This window comes from Sciurus carolinensis, chromosome 7 (genome assembly GCF_902686445.1).
Source record: "Sciurus carolinensis chromosome 7, mSciCar1.2, whole genome shotgun sequence".
NCBI classification, from domain to species: Eukaryota; Metazoa; Chordata; class Mammalia; order Rodentia; family Sciuridae; genus Sciurus; species Sciurus carolinensis.
The window spans coordinates 78,366,301-78,383,467 of record NC_062219.1 but is presented as its reverse complement, the minus strand read 5'-3'; the positions used below and the strand labels follow the sequence as shown (position 1 = coordinate 78,383,467).

Below are 17,167 nucleotides of genomic sequence, written 5' to 3'. Positions count from 1 at the left end.
TCTTTCTAAATATTCTGCCCCCTTTGCCCTTTGGTAAGGTCCTACAAAGAAATCACCTACTTTTCAGTAGCCTTCCTTGATTCCCTCAAATCATCCATCAGAATCAACTACTCCCACAGTGTTGTTGTGTATTCATTTGTCTATGTGCTTATGTTTCTTACTACTGGGGGACTATATAATTTTCTTTGTATCTTCAGAGTATAGGGTAATGTATGGTAATATAGGATTAATATCACTTACTATGAATGTTTGTTGGAGGAATGATCTCTACTACCTGGATCAGAAGAGACTTCCTGGAAGAGGTAACATTTGATCTCAGACATGGAAGGATAGATGCACTCTAGATATGAGAGAATGAAGTTGGGGAGGATAATAGTCCAGGAAGACAAAATGGTTTAAACAAAAGCCCTAAGTTTAGAAATCAACTAGCAAATAATACATTTTAACTAGGCGATGATGTCTATAGTGGGGAGAATGGTAAATAAGTCCCCAAATGATCCATCCAGAATACTTGGAATATCAGGATATGAGTTACCAGGGAGTAGTTAGGACTAGGAATCTTGCTATGAGAATTCTCCACATAGAGGTACAGTAATGTCCTAGGAAAAAGGAAATATGTCATAACAAGAACATTACCATGTATGACCCATTGCTGACTTAACCCTCATTAGAAAGACATTGATATTATCCATGTATTCATATTACCTGATAGTATACTTGATAAAGTGAATTTTGTCCTTTTAGGAGGACACTGCACGCCAGACTTCAGATTGGGCCCGGAGATAGTAGTGAGTCATCTGAGTTACAACTGACCAATTTCTGCTTACTGGTGGATTTTTTGTTGGATATAGTTTCTTTGGTAAGACCACCTTGGTAACAAAATATCAAGGAAATCTAAAAACACAGTCCAGATATTTCATGTTGGAGATAAAATCTCATCTTCACATAGCTTTCATCGTTTTTTTTTTTATTTTTGTGCTGCTGGGGATTAACCCAGGTCCTCATGTATGCTAGGCAAGCACTCTACCACTGAGCTATACCTCCAGCTCCAAATAAATTTTATCTTTAAAATCAAATTGATTTTCTTCTCTTTGCTATCGTTTTTTTTTTTCATAAAATTTTCAAGTGTTTTGTCCTCTGATGTGTATATATGTATATAAAATACATGGAATATACTTTCTAGCTGCATGTTATAAAATCTTAACTGTTCAGTATATGATAATATAATGCTGCATTTATATTCATTAATGGTTCTTTCTATTAAATGAAGATTGTTGGAAATCTTTTCCCCTTATGTTTTCTCTCCTCAATTCTTTGCTTTCTCATTTTGAAGCCTACTAGAAGTATGAGGGTGCTGTGTCAGGTATGACATTCAGCCTGTTTTGTTTTTAACTGATTCTGTTCACTTTTGTTATAATTTCAATAATATAGCAGATAAATCTGGGGTTATTTTATAATATATGCTTTGCAATACTTAAATTGAGAATTTGGGGATAGAAATTTTATAAGTCATCAATAATAAAATAACTATACAGTGTTAATTAAGAGCATGATATCTGTAAAACAAGTAAATTTATTGCTGAATTTGTATAGATTGAAAAATAATATGATTTTGGAGTTATAAATTGCTTAATTATTTTTCGTTTCACTTTTTTCCCCAGGAGACTTATATTGAAATCCAGACAGAACACTTGCCCCAGTTGCTGCTCAGGATGATTTCTGCCCTGACAAGCCATCTCCAAACATTGCGCTTACCTGAGCTCACAGATTCTCTCAGGCTGTGCTCAAAGATTCTTAGCAAGGTTCAACCTCCACTGTTATCTGCTGGCACTGGAGGTGTGTTGCAATTTGCTAATGGGCAGAACAACACAGTCAAAGAATGGGAAGACAAAAAGGTAATTCTAGCTGTTATTTTTGTTAGTAGACCAGTTATGGTTCTTTAAAACGTAAGTTTCTGAGTTAAATCACTTATACACAAGCATTTAACAGTGATATTTTCTTAGATCCAGGAGCTATGTCAGTAGAACATTTTGTAGGCCTTTTTTTTTTTTTTTTAAGCTGTATCAGTACTTTCCAATAGAAGTACAATGCAAGTTATATGATTACACGACCTGTGTAACTCTACATCGTGTGCAACTAGAAGAATGAGAAGTTATACTCCATTTATGTATGTGTAAAAATGCATTCTACTGTAATGTATAATTAATTAGAACAAATTAAAAAATTTAAATAAAAAGTACAATGCAAGTAATATATGTAAGAGTGTATTTTATACTTAAAACATGTCTTCATTCAAATACTAAATTTTTTTTTATTGTAAACAAATGGGATACATGTTGTTTCTCTGTACATGGAGTCAAGGCATACCATTTGTGTAATCATAAATTTACATAGGGTAATGTTGTTTGATTCATTCTGTTATTTTTTTTTTTCCAAATACTAAATTTTTATCAGAAATACTTGATCTGTATTGAATTTGTAAAACTTACATTTGAAGAATTGGAATCACAAATTCAAGTTGTTCCAGAGTTTTTAGTATCTAAATTATTTAAAAATTTAAATAAAATTTAAAATTTAGTTCCTCATTCAGACTAACCTCCTTTTAAGTGGTTAGTAGCTATATGTGGCTACTGGCTAGCATATTGGATAAGAGATCTATATCTAAACTGTACTATTCATTTTCACTTGTATCAAACTTTTCACAACCCTCTAAAAATTTAGGTGGTTAGTCTTCTCACTCATCCAGATGATTAATACTTTCTTAATGAAATTGAGTAGAATATTATAATAATTTTAATGTCTTATCAGTAATATATTTAAACACCTCTGAAACACTTAGTGAAAAGTCAATAATTTAAAAGTTTTCCATAATATATTAAAATATTTTAGTAGGGCTGGGGTTGTGGCTCAGTGGTAGAGTGCTCACCCAGCATATGTGAGGCACTGGGTTTGATCCTCAGCACCACATAAAAATAAAATAAAATAAAAGTATTGTGTCCATTTACAACTAAAAAATATAGTAAACGTGAATGAAAACATTCCATTGAATTGTACAATAATTACATTGAATTTAGGCACAGTGGCACTTCATTAAAACAAAGACTTGAAAATTTCTAGAGTATCAGGTTTATTACTTACATCTGGGGTTTATTTAATTGACCTTACATTTTTTTCCTTTAGTTGCTTTTTCTCCCCTCAGACAGGCAAACTATATTTTAGGATGATCTCATGCAAACTTTCCCACCAGGAATTAATCCTAAACTTTTTTTCTTGGTCCATTTCATATGTGAAATGAAATTACCAAGTTTTTGGTCAATTTAAATACATTCTATGTTTATCCTACATAAACTAAAACCAGTTTCTCTTATTTTCCTTACAACCTGCTCACTATTTATATGTAATATAGAGTCTTTACCATTGCTGGGAAATTTATTTTATTGTACTTTTCCCTTAAATTATGCTTCTAAGATTTTCTTAGAAATAAAACTAAATTAGGTATTAACTGATTTTGAGACTTTGGTTTTCATTTGAATGAAATTAACAAGAGTAAGAAAAGGAAGGCCTCAGCATTTTTTCAATAGTATATTCAAATATTTGAAGATTCACTATGTAGAAAACATCCAAGGGGCCTTATTACTGGTTATGAGTAAGGTAAATGGGTACATCTACTCATATTAAATGAAGGACAATTAAACAATTTATCTTTTTTTAAATTCTGCCATTAACCTTAGAGTGTGCCTTTCCCTATGATTTTCTCCTCTGCCTCCAGGTCATGTATTTTTTTTTTTCATGTTTTTTATTGAAGTACAATGTAATCTCTTGCCTAGATGTCTGAAAATTGATCCTATTTAAAAGCTGAGGGTGTTTTCTATATTCTACATTTTTAATGTGTAAGTGAAGGACTGATTCTTTTAAAAAAAATTATAAATCTAGCCAGATAATGTGGTACATGCCTGTAATTCCAGCTACGCTGAGGCTGAGGCAAGAGGATCATAAGTTTGAGGCCATCCTGGGTAACTTAGCAAGACTCTGTATCAGGAAAAATTTAAAAGGTGAATGAGTTGAGTATATAATTCAGTGGTAGAGCACTTGCCTGGTGTATGCAAGGCCCTGGGTTCAAGTCCCAGTATGCAGAAAAAAATGATAAATCTTATTTGACTCTATGCACTTCATGCATTTCTATGAAATCAGTGTACTGGTTCTATATTCAAATACCCAAAATGTCATTTCTTTCTATTTTCAGAAAGATGTTTTATTACAAAATCATCATGCATGCATGTAAACATATGTATCTATGTAATATAGTTCATACCAATCAATATTATAAATGTATACAAGTTCAGTTAAATTTATAGCTTAATATCATTATTTTATGACCCTTTTGTTAAGAATACAAAAATAATTTTTTAATAATCTAATTACATTTTTATCACTTAAGTCTTCTTACTCAAAAGTGTACATGCTTTTAGATTGTCACTAAATCTTTTAATGGAGAAAAGTTGGCTAGTAAGTTCTATTCTAATAGCTACCTCTAAATTTGACATTATAATAGGAAAAGTTCTCTTACTCTTATGCTTTGGTAAAAAGAACACAATTTAAAAGCACCTCATCTGAGCTCTTCTACTAATTACTAAGCTTATCCACTATAGCTTGGGCAGGGTTTTTTCCTTTTGTTTTTAACCTCCCTGAGCCTCAGTTTTCTTACCTTTGAAATAGGAAAAATAACCTTCTTCATTCAACAACTACTGTTAGGCATTGGCTATCCAGTGGTGAATGAGGCAGTCTCTATATTTCTCAACCTTTTTTTTTTTGGTTGGGAGACACATATTAAACAAGTGATTTCACATTTAATTATTGTTACGATTAATGTATGAAGTTTAAAGAGATAGAAATGTGGAAAATGGGGAGACCTGACCTAGGCTACGGGCAAATAAAGATTTTCTTGAAGAATATTTAAGTGAAACCCTACAGGAACTGGTAAAGTGGGGGCAAGGTAGAAAGAAGAAAGCACAGGACATAGGAAGGAACATATGGAAAGAAAGACTTCAGCAGAAAGGAACACTATGCAGATGTGGCAATGCAGCTGTGAGGGAGATAGTGGCCAAGCCTTATAGAGATTTTTTCATTGTACTAAGGCTTTTATTAGGAGCAGTGGGAAGACATTAAAAGGAAAGTATCATGATAAGATTTGTATATTAGAAAAACTGATCTGGTTACTGTGTGAAGTATGGATCTGAGAAACTAAAATAACGTGGAGAAACCTGCAATAGTGCAGGTGAGAGGAGGTGGTAACTTGTGCTAATAATATGGGGGGAGTAAAGAAAGAAATGGATGAATTAGCAATATATTTAGTAAGACAAATCAAAAAGACTTAGTCATAAATTGGTAAGGATGAGTGATCACTAACATTTTCTAAGTGTTTGCTAAGAGCTAGGCACAATAAAATGTAGGCATTATTGTCATCTCATTATAGTCCTCCTTAACTGCAGTTGCTCTTGCCACGGTTTCAGTTACACATGTTCAACAAGGGTCCTAATAAATTAAATGGGAAATTCCTGAAATAATTCACACATAAGGGTTCAAGAAACCCTCACATGCCATCCTAACATTGGATCACAGTGACTACATCATTCATCTCACTGCATCTCATCACATAGGCGTTGTATCATGTCATATCATTAGAAGAAGAATGAGTACGGTACAGTAAGACATTTTGAGACTACATTCACATAACTTTTATCAGTTTATTGTTGCTCTGTTACCATGATTAGGTATTGTTAATATCTTACCATGCCTAACTTATAAATTTAATGTTGTTATAAGTATGTATGCATAGGAAATATGATAGTATAAATAAGGTTCAATGTTATTTATGGTTTCAGGAATCTACTGGGGATCTTGGGACATATCCCCCATGGATAAGGGGGGACTATACAGATTAGGAAACTGAGGTTTGGAGAGGTTAATAATTTGCTAAGAATCACATAGCTAGTGAGTGCCAAAGACCCTGCTGACATGGGCCCACACTCTTAGCCACTATACTAATGTGGATGTGGGAGAGTAAGGAAGGAGAACAGAGATGGAAGAGGGACAAAGAATGGCTCCTAGGTTCCTATCTTAATGGCTTTCATGAATGGTAGGGTCATTAACTAAAGCAAGGATTATTGGGTAAGACACAACTTTGAGCAGCACAGCAGCACTGAGTTCACACATTAATAAGACTGCTTTTTAATAATTTTATTCAAATTATACTCTAGCATAGTCAACCAAGAAATTCATCATGTGTACAACTTTGTTTAAATTAAATGAGACAGTATGTTTAATAATTATCCTTATTAACAAGGGAAAGGTTAATGCATTCCAACTCTACTCCAGGAACTGGTTCAATAACTAGTCATTGGAAGAACGCAAGATTAATAGCAAACACTTAATTAGTACTTTATACATTTCAACAAATGTTCACATTCATGTGTTCTTGAACAGATAGCCTATTAGATTTTATTTCTGATTTTTAAAATGCAATTTTTTAACTTTACATACCTCATCTTTGCATTGTTTTGACATTAGGATGGTGATTTCATGAAGTAGATTAACTGCATTGTTATTTGGAAACAAGGATATAGATCCTAAGGATCAGTGCATATGTGTATTTTTGGCCTCAAGAAACTAACCTTATGATATGCGTACAATGAATAATAAATACTTGGCAATCGAATATATATTAATGTATTCATTAGAACTCTATCAGTATTTCCTATTATCATAAACATATGAGTCAATATAGGAACTGCATTAAGATTCAACAGAATACAAATTAAAATGTAAGTAGTCTAAAACTTCTCTCAAAAGGTGGCCATTTCTAATTCCTGATATATACATGTACCTACAGACTTTCGTTTTTTAAAAAATCTCTACTAGGTATCATCAGTTACTCTGGAAAATCCTACTGAAGTGTTTGAAGATGGAGAAAATCCACCAAGTAGTCGATCATCAGAAAGTGGCTTCACTGAGTTTATACAATATCAAGCAGATAGAGCTGATGACATTGACAGAGAACTAAATGAAGGGCAGGGGGCATCTACCATCCCATTTGGTAGCACATCTTCTGAGACAGAAACAGCATCCACCGTAGGATCTGAAGAAACCATCATCCATCCCCCTTCTACAGTCACTCAGGGGACAGCAACACAAAGTGGGAAGACAGCCCAAAAGACTGCAATGCAATGCTGCTTGGAGTATGTTCAACAGTTTCTTACCAGACTTATCAACCTCTATATCATTCAGAGCAACTCTTTTCCTCAGGCTTTGTCTACAGAGCATCAAGGGGATCTTAGTCAAACGCAAGGAGAGACTTCAAAATGGGACAGGGATTCACAAGGAGATGTAAAAGAGAGAAACATAAGTAAACAGAAAACTTCAAAAGAATACCTTTCAGCCTTCCTTGCTGCCTGTCAACTTTTCTTAGAGTGCTCAAGTTTCCCAGTTTACATTGCTGAGGGGAACCATACATCAGAGTTACGTTCTGAAAAACTAGAGACTGGTAAGATTGCCTGTATTTCAGTATTTCTGTAGCATGCTACTTATATGTAAGAACAATTCAGATATTAAAACTGGAAATTCTTATGCAGATAATTTTTTAAAGTGTATCATATTAATTTATAAATCTTTTAAATGAAATATAGTCACAATGGGGAAATTGCTGTTAGAAATTTTTGTGATTTTGATTACTTTCACAGTTTGCAGGTGAGTATAAGTTAAAAAGGAAATCTCTGGAGAAACAACATTGGATTCATTGGTTTCCTTGATTATGACAGCATCGTATATGTTTATCTTAACACTTGGCATGAGAAAAATATACATTGAAAAAAATAGTTGGAATTCTTGTTGCTGCTTAATTTTCTTAAAACTCTAAACTAAGTGAGAAACCTTGATTTTATTAACTGATCAAGGCCTAAAGGTAGGAAATAGGGTTGATTTGTTTTTTTGGAAATTAACTTAGAGTTCAATGTGGTAAACTAATTGTTTCCATCTTTTGTTTCAGACTGTGAACATGTACAGCCTCCTCAGTGGCTCCAGACTCTCATGAATGCTTGTAGCCAAGCAAGTGATTTCAGTGTTCAAAGTGTTGCTGTTTCACTAGTTATGGACCTGGTAGGACTGACTCAATCTGTGGCCATGGTCACTGGGGAAAACATCAACAGCATGGAGCCTGCACAACCTTTAAGTCCAAACCAGGGAAGAGTAGCTGTGGTTATTAGACCCCCCCTCACTCAGGGCAATCTTAGGTACATAGCTGAGAAGACTGAATTTTTCAAGGTAAATTTTAGGAAATATTTATTGTATATGACTAAGATAATCATTATGTGTATGATACTTGACCTAGTGCAGTGAAGATGTGGAGGAAATAATTTCTTTTTTTAATTTATTTATTTTATTGTAAACAAATGGGGTACATGTTGTTTCTGCTCATACATGGAATAATAGCGTACCATTTCCATATTCATACATTTACATAGAGTAATGATGTTTGATTCATTCCGTTATTTTTTCCTTTCCCCCCACCCCTCCCACCTCTCTTTTCCCTCTATACAGTCCCTCCTTCCTCCATTCTTGCCCCCCCCCCACCCCCCATTACATGTCATCATCCGCTTATAAGTGAGATCATTCGCCTTTTGGATTTTTGAGATTGGCTTATCTCACTTAACATGATATTCTCCAGTTTCATCCATTTGCCTGCAAATGCCATAATTTTATTATTCTTTATAGCTGAGTAATATTCATATATATATATATTATATATATATATTATATATATATATATATATTTTATATATATATATATATCTCACAGTTTCTTTATCCAATTGAAGGGCATCTAGGTTGGTTCCATAGTATGCCTATTGTGAATTAAGCAGCTATGAACATTGATGTGGCTGTATCTCTATAGTATGCTGATTTTAAGTCCTTTGGGTATAGACCGAGGAGTGGGATAGCTGGGTCAAATGGTAGGTCCATTCCAAGTTTTCTAAGGAATCTCCACACTGCTTTCCAGAGTGGCTACACTAATTTGCAGTCCCACCAGCAATGTATGAATGTACCTTTTTCCCCACATCCTCGCCAACACCTATTGTTGCTTGTATTCTTGATAATCGCCATTCTAATTGGGGTGAGATGGAATCTTAGTGTAGTTTTGATTTGCATTTCTCTTATTACTAAAGTTGGTGAACATTTTTTCATATATCTGTTGATTGCTTGTAGATCTTCTTCTGTGAAGTGTCTGTTCATATCCTTAGCCCATTTGTTGATTGGGTTATTTGTATTCTTGGTGTAGAGTTTTTTGAGTTCTTTATATATTCTGGAAATTAGTGCTCTATCTGAAGTATGAGTGGCAAAGATATTCTCCCACTCTGTAGGCTCTCTCTTCACATTGCTGATAGTTTCCTTTGCTGAGAGAAAGCTTTTTAGTTTGAATTTATCCCAGTTATTGATTCTTGCTTTTTTTTTTCTTGTGCTATGGGAGTCCTGTTAAGGAAGTCTGATCCTAAACTAACAAGGTGAAGATTTGGACCTACTTTTTCTTCTATAAGATGCAGGGTCTCTGGTCTGATTTCAAGGTCCTTGATCCATTGTGAGTTGAGTTTTGTGCAGGGTGAGAGATAGGAGTTTAGTTTCATTCTGTTGCATATGGATTTCCAGTTTTCCCAGCACCATTTGTTGAAGAGGCTATCTTTTCTCCATTGCATCTTTTTGGCCCCTTTGTCTAGTATGAGAAAATTGTCCTCTATTCTGTACCATTGATCTACCTGTCTATTTTGGTGCCAATACCATGCTACTTTTGTTACTATTGCTTTGTAGTATAGTTCAAGTTCTGGTATTGCGATACCCCCTGTTTCATTCTTTCTGCTAAGGATTGCTTTAGCTATTCTGGGTTTCTTATTCTTCCAGATGAATTTCATGATTGCTTGCTCTATTTCTGTAAGGTACGTCATTGGGATTTTAATTGGAATTGCATTGAATCTGTATAGCACTTTTGGTAGTATGGCCATTTTGACAATATTAATTCTTCCTATCCAAGAACATAGGAGATCTTTCCATCTTCTAAGGTCTTCCTTAATTTCTTTCTTCAATGTTTTGTAGTTTTCATTGTAGAGATCTTTTACCTCTTTGGTTAGATTGATGCCCAAGTGTTTTATTTTTTTTGAGACTATTGCAAATGGAGTTGTTTTCCTCATTTCCCTTTCAACTGTTTCGTCGCTTGTGTATAAAAATGCTTTAGATTTATGCATGTTGATTTTATAGCCTGCTATTTTGCTGAATTCATTGATGAGGTCTAGAAATTTTCTGGAGGAGTTTTTTGGATCCTCTAAATATAGAATCATGTCATCAGCAAATAGGGATAGTTTGAGTTCTTCTTTTCCTATTCGTATCCCTTTAATTTCTTTAGTCTGCCTAATTGCTCTGGCTAGGGTTTCGAGGACAATGTTGAATAGAAGTGGTGAAAGAGGACATCCCTGTCTTGTTCCCGTTTTTAAAGGGAATGGTTTCAGTTTTTCTCCATTAAGAATGATGTTGGCCATGGGCTTAGCATAAATAGCCTTTACAATGTTCAGGTATATTCCTACTATCCCTATTTTTTCTAGTATTTTGAGCATGAAGGGGTGTTGTATTTTGTCAAAGGCTTTTTCTGTGTCAATTGAAATAAACATATGATTCTTATCCTTAAGTCTATTGACATGATGGATTACGTTTATTGATTTACAAATGTTGAGCCATCCTTGCATTCCAGGGATGAACCCCACTTGATCATGGTGCCCAATTTTCTTAATATGTTTTTGGATACGGTTTGCCAATATTTTGTTGAGGATCTTTGCATCTATATTCATCAAGGATATTGGTCTAAAATTTTCTTTCCTTGATGTATCTTTGCCTGGTTTGGGTATAAGGGTGATATTAGCTTCATAGAATGAGTTTGGTAGGGTACCCTCCTTTTCTATTTCCTGGAATACTTTGAGAAGTATTGGAATGAATTCTTCTTTGAAGGTCTTGTAGAACTTGGCTGAGAATCCATCTGGTCCTGGGCTTTTCTTGGATGGTAGATTTTTAATGGCTTCTTCTATTTCATTGCTTGATATTGATCTGTTTAAATCGTGTATGTCCTCCTGGTTCAGTTTGGGAAGAGCATATGTCTCTAGAAATTTGTCAATGTCTTCGGTAGTTTCTATTTTGTTGGAGCATAGATTTTCAAAGTAGCTTCTCTTTATGTTCTGTATCTCTGTGGTGTCGTGATATTTCCTTTTGCATCATGTATTTTAGTAATTTGAGTCTTCTCTCTCCTTCTCTTTGTTAGTGTGGCTAAGGGTTTGTCTATTTTGTTTACTTTCTCAAAGAAACGACTTTTTGTTTTGTCAATTTTTTGAATAGTTTCTTTTGTTTCAATTCCATTGATTTCAGCTCTGATTTTAATTATTTCCTGTCTTCTACTACTTTTGCTGTTATTCTGTTCTTCTTTTTCTAGGGCTTTGAGAGGAAATAATTTCAACCAAAAAAGAGAAAAGTTCATTTATATAGTAGAACTTATTTCCAGATTTAGTGGTTGTGACACTTTTTACTTTTCAAAGAGTTAAACCTCACCTCTCTAAAACTCCCAAGTAAAGTTTTTCTGATTCTCCATTTTGCCTGATTATCATCTGTGATATGTGATGTCATTCAGAAAACAATGAAGTCTTTTATTTCTACCAAAATAGTATAGATGGTATTTTCTACATATAAAGAATATGATAGGTTTGGATTATATTACATATTAAGCAGGTATATTTTTATACATAAAAAATTTTAATATCCAATTTCAAGTCATTGTGCTCCTCTAGATATTTCCTTCTGCTAGATTAAAATTCATTTCTATAGCATTGAATTAGTAAACTCTAAAGATTCTTGGGTTTTTATTAATATTGACATAGATTAAGTACTGTGTAACACATGTAGCTCCAAAATGGATATGACTTACTTTATAAAATCTTTGGACTGGTGATGTAGCTCAGTGATAGAGCACTTGCCCAGCATGTACAAGGCCCAGCACTTCAAGACAAAAATAAAAACAATTCTTAAGGATTTTGGATTTTTAGACCATGAAGTATGTTTCACTCTGTAACATACAGTCATCAATATTAAATTGCATTCAACATGGTATTTGTATCCTAGTAAAGAGAACGTATTTTAGCATTACTTTAATAAACATCATGAGAATAGTGAAATGGGGTCTTATCTGCTTTCTGTAGAAAGTTCTTATTTCATTTCTGATGTTTAAAAGAAATATTATTAAAGGACCATCATGAAAATTTCTAAGGGTATAGGTGACCAGAAAGTGGGTAGGTGAAAGCTTTATTTTAATCTTATCCCAGTGCACAATGAGTATTAAAGACCTTCCAATCAGGTATGGTAGCATGTGCCTATAATCCCAGTGATTTGTGAACCTGAAGCAGGAGGATGATAAGCCAGCCTGAGGCGGGAAAAAAGAACTTTCAGGTCTGATAGTTAAGAGACCAGTTATTAGTCTTTACCTAATGGGAAATGATTACTAAATAAGTTTTTGTTTATGATTTTGTAACAGTCACATTTATCTTTTTATAGCATGTAGCACTGACATTGTGGGACCAGCTAGGAGATGGTACACCCCAGCACCACCAGAAGAGTGTGGAACTTTTTTATCAATTACATAACTTGGTTCCTTCTTCTAGCATCTGTGAGGATGTTATAAGTCAACAGTTAACCCATAAAGATAAGGTAAATCCTGCTCTTCTTACACTGTGCACTGCGTGTGCATGCACACACACATATTATACCAAAAGGTAAGTTAAGGAAGTAAGGAAACACTCTAGGAAAATTATGACAGCAAGTATCTGAATAAGAGATAATACACCTTTGTTCTGACTCATGTAGTATAATTAAAATCAGTGTTTTCTGCTCTTTGAAGGGGAAAGTTCTTTATAAAAAGCATCAATAATATTAAATATTAAATAACCTAGAATCAAATGCTGGATTTATTTCTTGGTTCAGAACATCACTATGGGTAATGATGACTAAGTTGTTGCTGGTCTAAGTTCTGGGATCATTTAAAGAAGAATTAGTGACTTCAGTTATGGAATGTGAATACACATTATTTCATTTCACATTTCTTAAATGTTACATTTATAAGATATGTATACATATATTTATTGTTTATGTGCCAGTATGTGAGAATATATTATTTGCATTATAATACCTAAAATAAGAATTGCATGTCCTAATGTATATGAAGTGATACATAACTCAGTTAAGATGACTGATTATGGGTGGGCCTAGGAGTATAAATCATTCAGATTGACATCATCAGGGTAATTTAATAAAGTTTGTGGTCTTCCTATGCTGTTCTGACATAAATTTAATTTTACTAAAGAATTTTTAGAGGTGGATTGCCCTGTTTAAAAAAAAAGTGAGTTTGAATGGATCATATTTAAAAATGGCATTATGTTGAGTAAAAGAAGGATTTAACTGAGGCGAGAGTAGTGAATGAAGGAGTAAATGACAGGAATAAAGAAAAGTGTTAAAATTCTATTTCTCCTTTACCATATTCTTTCAAAACTTTTCAGAAATCAAATTGTAATTAAAATGCTGGGTATTTTTATTTGTTTTGAGAGAAGGGTCTTGGTTGTTATGATGGCCTCAAATTTGCCATCCTCCTACCTTAGTCTCTCTGAGTTGCTGGAATTACAGGTGTGTACCACAACACCTGGAAAAATTCTGTGTTTTAATTTAACAACAGTAAGTGTAAATCCAGGATAACTTATATACCTGTTATTACTTGTATACTATTTCCTTTTTAAAGAAATACTTCCAAATTCTGAGTAAAGATATACATATCAATGAAAAAAAAACAAATTTTGTTACTTTTTACATCTCTACTGGTTGATAATAAGCACCGGCATCATAAGAAGAACATGTTTAAGCCTATAGAACAAGCACTCTTCTGACCTATCACATGCAATTTAAACAGTTGCAATCTGATTTCTTTGGGCTTCTACTTGACGGATTCTATAAACACTAGAAGAAAACTAAAACTTTCAATAATGTCAGGTTTCTACTGGATTTATATTAAATACATTTTCATTATCTAATATCAACACTTGTCTTTCTAAGCAATTTATTTTTATATTGTTCTATCTAATATTTTAATACCTGATCTTTTTCCAGATAATCCCAAGAGTTTAATATTTTTCCTGTATAAATATTTTTAAGTGTTCAGATTTTACCTCTGATAAACCATCTTTGGAAGTGGTGAAAATTCATTTGAGATTTATAATTTTTGGAAGAAAAAGTAAATTAATTTGAAACTAAATGTTTATTTTAAAGCGAGGGAAGAAAATGCTTTCTATATTCAAGAAATGAATGCACATTATTAGCTCTTTCTGTCCTCTGTTACACAAAAATCTAGTGAATTAAGTAAACTCTAAGTGATAATTATTTATAAGTCAGAGTGAGATAACTCAAGTTTAATATTTCTGTATAAATACAAGTATTTTTCTACATTTCTACTTTATAAAAGTTTAATAAAAGTTTATTGCCGAGTGTATTTGAGTACTGTGAACATTGAACATAATATTCCTAAAATTACTTAATATCTTTAAGATAATAAATAATCTCCCATATTCTTCCTTAGAAAATAAGAATGGAAGCACATGCAAAATTTGCAGTTCTTTGGCATCTAACAAGGGATCTGCATATAAATAAGTCATCTTTTGCACGTAGTTTTGACAGGTTGGTTACATTTTATATTCAGATTTTATAGTCAGATATCTTGTTGTCTCTTCTTGAATGCTCTATTTTGGAATAGTAGGATATAGACATTTGCAAATTTATAAACAATTTATTAGTTATTTTGAAAAATCTAAGCTATATTAAAATGTATGGCAGTCTCACCCACCAGATTTTCCCTTCCTCGTTGTAGATTATCCAGTGTCCCTTCCATTCACTGAACCACTATCAAGTCCCAACTAAGTGTCAGACACCATTCTAGGTGTCAGAGATACAGCCTTCTTGAGTGTAGTCACATTCAGTGAAATTGCATATAAATAGTATATTATTTGTTTCTCCATCAGTTATCCTCAATCTTCTGCATGAACCGGACTTATTAAAATCTGTAACTGAAAACACTGACACACCCCTTCTTTGGATTCTGTAGTGACCTGCAAGTAGTTTTAGTCAAGCAACAGATTTACATTAACTTCCAATGAACTCCCATGTACAGCTAGATTCACATATTGTCATAAGATAGTCTTATCTGTAGGTCTCACAGAGGTGGCCACAAATCCAACTATTCTGAAAACCCATCTTAAGGTCCAGTGTGTGTTCTGTGCACATTAGTTCAACTGGTGCTTTTTCAATCAGCATCACCATTTTTAAATGCTCTACTATTGTGACTACATAATGAAACCCCTATAGTTAACTAAGCCCTGAGCTAGGTTCTTTGCAAATAACCATCTCTCCCTGACAACTACCTCTCCTCAAATTAAAAGTCAGGTAGTAGAGGCCTAGGGAAATTAAATTGTTTGTACAAAAGCACATAAGATATTCAGTGTTGGATTTTCTGATTCTAAACTGTATGTCCATGTTTCACAGGTCTTTCCTTAAATTAAGCACATAATTTTAACTCCTGAAGAGAATGGGAGTGGCGTAGCACTGACCAGAATGCAGTGTTAACCTGCAGAAACTTCAGTACTTGATAATATGAACAAGAATGTTATGCTAAAAATTAATTAAATATAGTTTTTCTGTTCTTTAGACTTTATCTTATGAAAGTAATAAGAATAGTAAAACATGTATATAATAAAGGGAAATAATTACTTTCCTCTTTTTCATTATCTATTGAAATTAAGATTATAAAGAGGAAAATTTTATCTTAAAATGTGATTACCTTCAAATAGTTAATTTAAAATAAGAGACACAACTTATAATATTGCAGAAGAATTAGAGTGTCACAGTTGTAGGTGTTTTGTTCTTTGTTTTAATGATTGGTATTTATTTTAGGTCATTGTTCATCATGTTAGACAGCCTTAACAGTCTTGATGGTTCTACTAGCTCTGTGGGACAAGCCTGGCTGAACCAAGTCCTACAAAGACATGATATTGCAAGAGTTTTGGAACCATTGCTATTGCTTCTGCTTCATCCAAAAACTCAGAGGGTTTCAGTGCAGCGTGTGCAAGCAGAACGTTATTGGAATAAGACTCCCTGTTATTCAGGAGAAGAGAGTGAGAGTGACAAGCATTTCATGCAGAATTTTGCCTGCAGCAATGGTGAATATCACATGGAAATAGAACACCTTTATTTAGAATTAAGTTATTAAAGTGAAGTGTGAACACACAAGAATTGTATGTGATTTTCTCCATGATTTATTTCTTCTCATGCACTAGCAGTGCCATGTGGGCCTTGTCAGAATGTATTTCATCAATGATCATCTTAGAGTTCCTGGATCTCTTTAATCAGTTGACTTTCTCAGAGGAGGAATTAGCCACACTTGTGATCAGAGACATTCTTCTACTATGATGGAATTACCTTTAGAGCTTATTTAGCAATCCTGGTTCTGCAAGGGCTCTGTAGACATTCCACTGGGAATTTACAGTAAGCCTATAATGTACTTTTTATGTTTGATGAATCATTAATCGTTTTCTTTATATAAAAAATGGGAATAATAATGCCCACTGTTCAGATTTTATTACAAGCATTAGAAGTAGACATGCTATGTAATATTAGATTGTGGCATGCTTAGTGCAGTGCCCAGTATAAATGTTTATAAATATTCACTATTACTGTGAAGTCTACACTTCATAAAATGTCAATTCATGCCCTTTATATAGTGATTATGACCTTTCATCATACTTCAGGGAAAAAAGACTCACATATCTTACTTATATGTCTTGATTAATAAGCTTGTGAGATCAATAATGTAAAGGTTATTTTACTGAACAGGTTGCTAATGTTTAGAAGGCTGTAACTTTCTCAAGGTCCCATGGTTAGTAAATGGAATCAAACCATCATTCTAGTCCATCTCATGTGTTTCTCCAAAACTTTTGACTCCTCTCTCTAGATTCCATTCCATTGCTTAACCTGGATAGTCTAAGAACTTATTGTACCAGCT

General features: G+C 33.5%; 1 protein-coding gene across 9 annotated transcripts in view; it reads left to right on the top strand.

The window, feature by feature from the left end:
• The window catches only part of Dop1a (DOP1 leucine zipper like protein A), a 79,911-nt gene that overhangs the window by 22,034 nt on the left and 40,710 nt on the right, over positions 1–17,167 (top strand). For 6 of the 9 annotated variants that reach the window (XM_047559576.1, XM_047559578.1, XM_047559582.1 and 3 more), the window contains exons 10-17: positions 745–859; positions 1,334–1,363; positions 1,662–1,895; positions 6,919–7,540; positions 8,042–8,316; positions 12,628–12,780; positions 14,693–14,790; positions 16,060–16,325. In XM_047559576.1, the coding sequence (XP_047415532.1) occupies positions 745–859; positions 1,334–1,363; positions 1,662–1,895; positions 6,919–7,540; positions 8,042–8,316; positions 12,628–12,780; positions 14,693–14,790; positions 16,060–16,325 (1,793 nt within the window). The remainder of the gene's footprint in view (positions 1–744; positions 860–1,333; positions 1,364–1,661; positions 1,896–6,918; positions 7,541–8,041; positions 8,317–12,627; positions 12,781–14,692; positions 14,791–16,059; positions 16,326–17,167) is intronic. The other 3 variants (XM_047559580.1, XM_047559579.1, XM_047559584.1) reach the window with 1 other exon arrangement.